Below are 7,046 nucleotides of genomic sequence, written 5' to 3'. Positions count from 1 at the left end.
TATTTTCAAGTCAAGATACTCTATTAAGAAGGCTAGTGAGACCTCATCTTCCTTGCAAGCTAAAAGAACCACCTGAACTTGTGACTCTACAATAGATAAAATGGAAAGCCTTGTGGAAATGTGGTACATAAGTTTTGTATGCGGTACAATGATGCGCACTTTGTTTACCTTCCACAGGTTGCCGGTTAGTTTCTTTCCTGTTTCACTCTCCCTCCCTTCATAAATTTAAGATCATCAACAATATAAAGTTACGTACATACATACATTTAGTGTACTCTCTCCACAAAAAGTATTGGCATTAAAACTAACGATCGAGAAGGACATTACACGTAGCATTATGGTACATTGCTCAGGAACCTCATAGACATTGGCATGCCTGCTGTTCAGTTACCAATTAGGGTATACGAGTCTCTTGGCTACAGTATATTGTAATAAGTTTTCATTAATCAATCTTATATTACGTAGTCATTGATAAAAGCTGAAAGTAAAATTAATAGGATATATTTTCACATACCTTATACAAGTGTATTTATAACTTGTAGCATAATAAATTTAATGTCATAAACCATAACAATAAACCAATAGAATAGACATTTTATAAGAATAATTTGACAGTTGCAGAAAATGCTGTTAATTATTCATGAAATAATGTAAAACATACAGTAAATAACTTAACAATACAATTGTTTTGAATGCTAATCAGTATTTTGTGTAACCACCTCCTGCAGCTAGTACAGCATTTAATCTGTTGGGCATGGATGTCACAAGCGAATGCACCAACTCCTGTCTGTGAGATTGTCTTAGCTCTTCCCAAGCCATATGAGCCGATCTAATAACAGACGATCGTGTTCGGTGCGTTACATTTTCCCAGCACATTTTCGTCATTGTCGCCCATATATGTTCATTGGGGTTAAGATCTGGTGACCTTGGAGGATGTGGCAGAAGAGATATTTCTAGGTGGTCTTGGAACCATAATTTTACTATTCTTGCTGAATGAATGGGGGTGTTGTCTTGAACTAAAGAAAAGGGCATTCTGTCAGGGAAGAATACTACCCTAACTGAAGGAAGTAAAACCTCGTCCAATATCTCCACATACTTCTTGGCAGTGAAGCGTCCCTCCCCAACATCGGTTAGCTTACCTACACCAGGACCACTTATCCAACCAAACATTCCAACCACAATCCTGCCACTTCTCTTGGTTGCCTTAATATGTTCCTTTTTGTATCTATAAAGAAAATCATTCAAAATTAGGCCAATCTATTCTTACATTGTAAGCAATATTATACACTAAATAGCAGCTCTAGTTTGAACAGTTGAATGCAGGTCGAGAAAAGCTGCCAATTATTCACATTTATATATCTTATATATACTGTAAATAAAAATGTTAAGTATTCTAGTGTAAATAGTCAAAACCAGTAGTTTTCTGAGAGAAAGACAAATTTCATGGTAATCGTTGGTAATGTTCAACAAGTAGAAACACAGGATTATTATTGCTTTACCGCGTGTTCTCACTGCGCCACACCCACGACGACCACTCGTTTGATGAGAACGTCTTTTCGTCACAAAAAATTGCCGTGTCTGTGAGTTTTGGTTTACGCGCTGGTCTGCGTCCATAAAGTCCATTGGAATGTAGCCTGTTTCTGATGGCTTGCATTGTGCAGCGGAGATCATACGTAGACAATACCGATGTTGTTGGGGTAAAAGGATCAGCATCATAAGCACTTGTGATAGCTCTGTCTTGCTCCTGTGTTGTGCACCGAGGTCGTCCACATCTTGGCTTGTCTGTTGTGTTGCTGCTGTCAATGAACCTTCTCACCCACCGGGCTACTGTATGGGGAGATATAGCAAGACGTCGTGCTATATATGCCTTGCTGTAATCCTCGGTGTGGAGAGCGATAATCTTTGCACGTGTTTCCTGTGAGGTCTCCATGTCTTCTAAACTCAATCATTTTGTATTCTTCTTCATTGACTCTAATGCATATACTTAATGCTTCATGAATCAGAGAAACTACGGATGCATATCGAAACATATTCGCCTTCCTTCACGTATGAGAAAAATATAAAAATAACATCGTAAGATTATCCTTACCTCTAATGCTGATAACTCAGCTGTTCCACACATCACTTGCCGAATGGCATATAACAATATCTATTGTTTAATTTACTGTGAATTCGGTAGATAATTTGTGCGTTTTAGAAGTATGAGCAGAAAACACATGAGCCTACTTGATCATACCCAATGTTAAACCTAACATATATTTAAGATGAAATGCTAAAATTAGAGCAAACAACTCTCCAATCTTTCTTTTATCCGATCTGGTAACGGTACCCTGGAATATCTGGTAACTTTTTGCTCTGAGTTTTCATTTCCTTTATGTTCAGGAAATTCTCTCTTCCTCAAAATCATCAATTTTTAGAAATACATAATTACTGTAAACATGAATTAAAAACACCTCGCCATATGCATGAATTAAGGATGTTAGAGTTTTCGCGTCACTTACATGATACATCATTCAAGGTCACCTCATCACCAGGAATACCAACCCCACAGTACAGTCATCTGTACAGTTTTGATCGTTTCTCAGCAGGATCCAGCCAGCAATGCCGATACTTTTTTGGGAGAGTGTATATTATAATAACTTAAATTAAATTTAACTGCCTAAATGTTAAACTTCATAATTTTTACTTTCATTAAACCTTTCACATTACTATGATGCACTCTCACTTTGCTTACTCTCAATGGAAGTTCAAATCAGGGGTTAAACATGTTATAATCGGTTCGCTTAACGAAGTGTTTTTTAGGAACGTAACCCCTTCGTTAAGCGGGGGTTGCCTGTATATATATATATATATATATATATATATATATATATATATATATATATATATATATATATATGTATATATATATGTGTGATTAAAAGAATCAAGTTCAAGGTTTTTCCATTATATACCCCATAGCATTTGCTTTCTCTCTTCTTACAGACAGGTTTTAGTGAGTCACCGGGCTGCTTTGCTGGAACAGCTAGAAGGTTCTCTTGATCCACCCCTCACCCTGCACCTGGCATGCTTGGTCCTCTTCCAGACAGTCACTGGCAATATGCTTCATGCCTCAGGAAAGTTTGTGCCTCACATCTTGGCATACTTGAAAACACAAATATCTGCAGACAAATTTTCTATACTGCATGATTACCAAGGTAAGCTAATTAAAGACGTTGTTGACATTTTATTACAAAAGAGGAGTGTAGTGTTGGTGTGTTTCATCTTAGATTTTTCACAAATTAAGTCATAGAGACAGTGGTTGCTTGGAATACAAGTTTTGAATGCTGTGTAAGTGGCATGTTAAATTGAGTTTAAACTCAGAAATTAGAGTGCACACTGGAAATGTTTTAACTAAATTAGTAAGCTGTCAATGATATTTGTAAATCTAGGGCCTAACTTTTATTAAATGAGTAATGATCCACAACAAATTCAGACAAAAAGAAGGCTAAGTTGAGGATCATCTTATGAACCAGTAGCATAATTCAATATCAGAAAAGCTACCAATTTTTTTTATCAAAATATGCTTGAGTGACACTCACAGATCTGTTCCTATAGTGACCAATGGGTGTACTATCAGTATCAATAAAAAGTGCTACTTATTTTCAGAAACTATATTGCTTTAATATGATAACATCAACTTTGGTTGTTTCAGATCTGGTAATTAAGTCACTGATGAATAAGAATGAAGAGGATGACGGTGGTGTCAAACTCCAGCTTGAAGCCCTCAGTCCTTCTGTCAAGGAGGTGGCAGTCACCTTCAAGAAAGCAGCTGCCAGTGATAATACAGAAGAATAATATGCTTAACTTACAAATACTGTGTAGTGTATGTTAGGGTTTTGTTATTTTGGATTTTATTTCTTCATATTCTTTAAGTTGGCATAATCTAATAGGGTGGTATTAACAAAGATTCTGTATGGAAATTTTGGCTTAATATTTTTATCTTAACCTCCCAAATCGGTCTTACAATTGGTCGTATATTTGATACACATCCAGAAATTAATTATCTTTTAAGATACTTATGCTGAAACTAGTTTAATAAAGATGGCTGATTGCCAAGGGGCCAGAGTCTGCCCAATAAAGATTTATCATTCCTGTAAGGTTGTTCTAGATGACCTGACTTTAAACTTTTTGATATAATAGACTACACCTGCAGAAGTATCATTTGTGACAGACTTGGCAGGAGAGCTGGGGAGCTTGGAGTGCCGCACGGGAAGAAGAGTTATTTAGCCAATAAGGCATGCAGCTCTCCAGCAATTATTACTTTGGGTCATCCTGTGTCCTATTTTTGGTATGTCTCATTTGCCTTCTTTTGTAATAGATCCCCGTGGAGCTTTTTTCGTGCTGAATATTCAGGTGAAGCCAATCAAGCAACATGTTTCTCATAATAGTGATTGTATGAGGAAGGAAAGTCTTGCCATGGGTCCAGCTGGGTTTCCTGTATTGGCTCTTTCACCCTTAGAAATCATCTCTTTTATACCAGTGAAAAAAAGGGTAGGAAATGAGATGCTGCTTAGTAGGGGGAGGAGGCAAGTTGAGCTCAAGGCCATAAACAGCAAGACAAAATGCACACGCCTTTTGCTTGTTGGAATTTGCTTATACAGATACATAAATTTATGCACTCATAATCTTACAAAATGTATGATAAATGATAACTTTCGTTACTTCATTAAAAAATGTAAAAAGATTGCACTATTAACTCAAGATGGAGAAATACACAATTTTACTGTTTGCTCTTAAACCATTTCATACTGTAACTTAATATTTTGTCTCAGCATATCTAGACCAAGAAAGAGACATGCATAAGACTTAAAAGATAAGACCAATTTTAAGACAAAATCTAAGAATCTTTCTTAATACAGCATTAGGTTATCTTTATGATTTACTTTTTTCCTATTACGATTAGAATATGGTGGGTTTTTTAGATTTAGTATTGTTCAATACCTCAAAAACTTGATTCCTTCACCTTTTAATTTGACAACTATACCCACTTCTTCAATGACACTCAACTTCTACACTTCAACATTTACACCGTCAGTCTGTTCTAATCTAAATTGCAAACTTCATATCATCTCTAGCTAATCAGCTTTTATGAAATTAGGCATTCTGAATCTTCAATGCCAGTTTTTCTCAACACCCTTCCCTCCCATACCAATGAGCTACTAATTTTGTAAAGGGACCTTGCTTGTGGAATATACAATCATACAGCTCTTATAGACACAGTGGAATCAAAAGCTTTTCATTTTATCAACTTCTCCCTTCTGACTGACTGTCTTCAGTCTCTTTCTTATCACCACAATGTTTCATCCTTTGTTGTCTTCTACTGATATTTTCATGTCAATTGGTCCTCTGATCTTACTAAGTGCATGCCTCCCCTCCTCTTGCAGCTGAACTGCACAAGACTTTTTTCTTTTTCTCACCTCTTTCTGTCTTTCCCCAAACCAAGAGTTAACCAATATTTTTAATCATTTATCCCTTTCTCTGGTAAATTCTAGAATTCCCCACTTGGTTCAGTATTTCCACTACCTGACTAAAATTCAAGAGGGAGGTTTCAAGCCACTTATCTTGTTCTGCATTAGTCCTTCAAACTATATGGGGACCAGCATTTCACTGGGTTTTTTTATACATCTATTTTTGTTGTCTTTGGCTGGTGAATAACTAGAATTTGAGAAACACTGTATTACTTATTTTAGCTTATGTGGAGGGCTGGCTTTCTTAAATCAACAAAAAGAGGTGGTTTGATTCCCATAACAGCTTTTGCTTCAGAAAATTATAAATTAGATAAAAAATAAAGTAAACTTCTAAATGACTAAATGCAGCTTTTTATTTCACATTGATATGTGCATGACTGAAAAGCCATCATTGGCATTGTGCATGGAAACCTAGAGTTGTCAATCAGTTCAGCTTTATGAAGAATTTGTAGAAGACTTACACTATGATTTATCCACAAGAGATGTCAGAAGTGTCTTGATGAACTTAGACCCTATGTAACTCCATAAAAAGAATTAACTAAGAAAGTGCACTTTCTAGTATTTTACTTGAACAATAGTAAGAATATCTCCCATCATTTAACTCACACATATAGGTTGACAAAATGTGTTTACTGATTATTGCTATGATAGTTTGGACATGATATACAATGTAAATCTTGAATAAGTATGGTTTCAGGCAATGATGATTCAATCATGTAAATAAATAATTTACAGCTATAAAGATTTTTCAGCTGTTAAAGGTAGCAGCTGAGATTTTACATGCACAAGAACCTCCATCCATGTTTGCTTTACATAATTTTATATTACAAATAGTATTATGAAACACTCACAGATGTTTATTTTTTAGATAGAAAAATATGATCCACATCTCTCTAGTTTTCTTTGTTCAGACTCATATATGAAAGGGTCTATGAAGTTGATATCCTAAGCATAGCAAGTACAATCATCACATATATAATGCAATATTGGTAGTTTTACACTTGATTAGATGTTTCTAAAATACATTGAAACCTTGCTTAACAATCACAATTCATTCAAGAATCTTACTTGTAATGCAAAACACTTGTTAAGCAAAACCATTTTTCTCCATAGGAAATCTAAATTGCCAGAGAGAGAGAGAGAGAGAGACTGTAGTAGTAGTAGTACAGAAGGCTGAGATGCATGGATGGACGTGAATGAAAGCTCTTCTGTTGTCAACACTAAACTAGAAAAAATTAGTCAGATTATAACTGAAAAACTTGCCTTGCAAATGAGGGCCTAAGTCTTGCCTATGGCTAACTTTATAGCATGTACTTCCTCTTCATTGGTCACAAAAACAACATTATCATTGCTGGTTCCCATTCTAACCTCCTCAGCATTCTTGCATTCAAATACCCTGGAAATAAAAGAAAAGAGTTAAATGCACATTCATGAAATTAATCCAGAATCTTAAAAAAAGTAAAAGGAAAAAGTATTATTTTGTATACACACAATGTTTTATGCTCAACCATGAAAATTAACAATACTCCAATTTTG

General features: G+C 35.4%; 2 protein-coding genes across 8 annotated transcripts in view; one reads left to right on the top strand and one right to left on the bottom strand.

Annotated features, from left to right (window-relative positions):
* LOC123516664 (E3 UFM1-protein ligase 1-like) overlaps positions 1-5,853 on the top strand; it is a 51,820-nt gene extending 45,967 nt beyond the window's left edge. The window contains exons 12-13 of the mRNA XM_045276264.1: positions 2,986-3,197; positions 3,695-5,853. Coding sequence (XP_045132199.1) covers positions 2,986-3,197; positions 3,695-3,837 — 355 coding nt within the window. The 3' untranslated portion in view covers positions 3,838-5,853. The remainder of the gene's footprint in view (positions 1-2,985; positions 3,198-3,694) is intronic.
* LOC123516502 (copper homeostasis protein CutC-like) overlaps positions 3,639-7,046 on the bottom strand; it is a 47,037-nt gene continuing 43,629 nt past the window's right edge. For 6 of the 7 annotated variants that reach the window (XM_045275900.1, XM_045275897.1, XM_045275898.1 and 3 more), the window contains one exon: positions 5,846-6,906. In XM_045275900.1, the coding sequence (XP_045131835.1) occupies positions 6,789-6,906 (118 nt within the window). In that variant the 3' untranslated portion in view covers positions 5,846-6,788. Of the gene's footprint in view, positions 3,812-5,845; positions 6,907-7,046 lie in introns of those variants that run through there. The other variant, XM_045275896.1, reaches the window with a different exon arrangement.

Source organism: Portunus trituberculatus, chromosome 41 (assembly GCF_017591435.1).
Source record: "Portunus trituberculatus isolate SZX2019 chromosome 41, ASM1759143v1, whole genome shotgun sequence".
Lineage (NCBI taxonomy): Eukaryota > Metazoa > Arthropoda > Malacostraca > Decapoda > Portunidae > Portunus > Portunus trituberculatus.
Note: the sequence above shows the minus strand (reverse complement) of the source record. Positions and strands in the feature narration are given on the sequence as shown.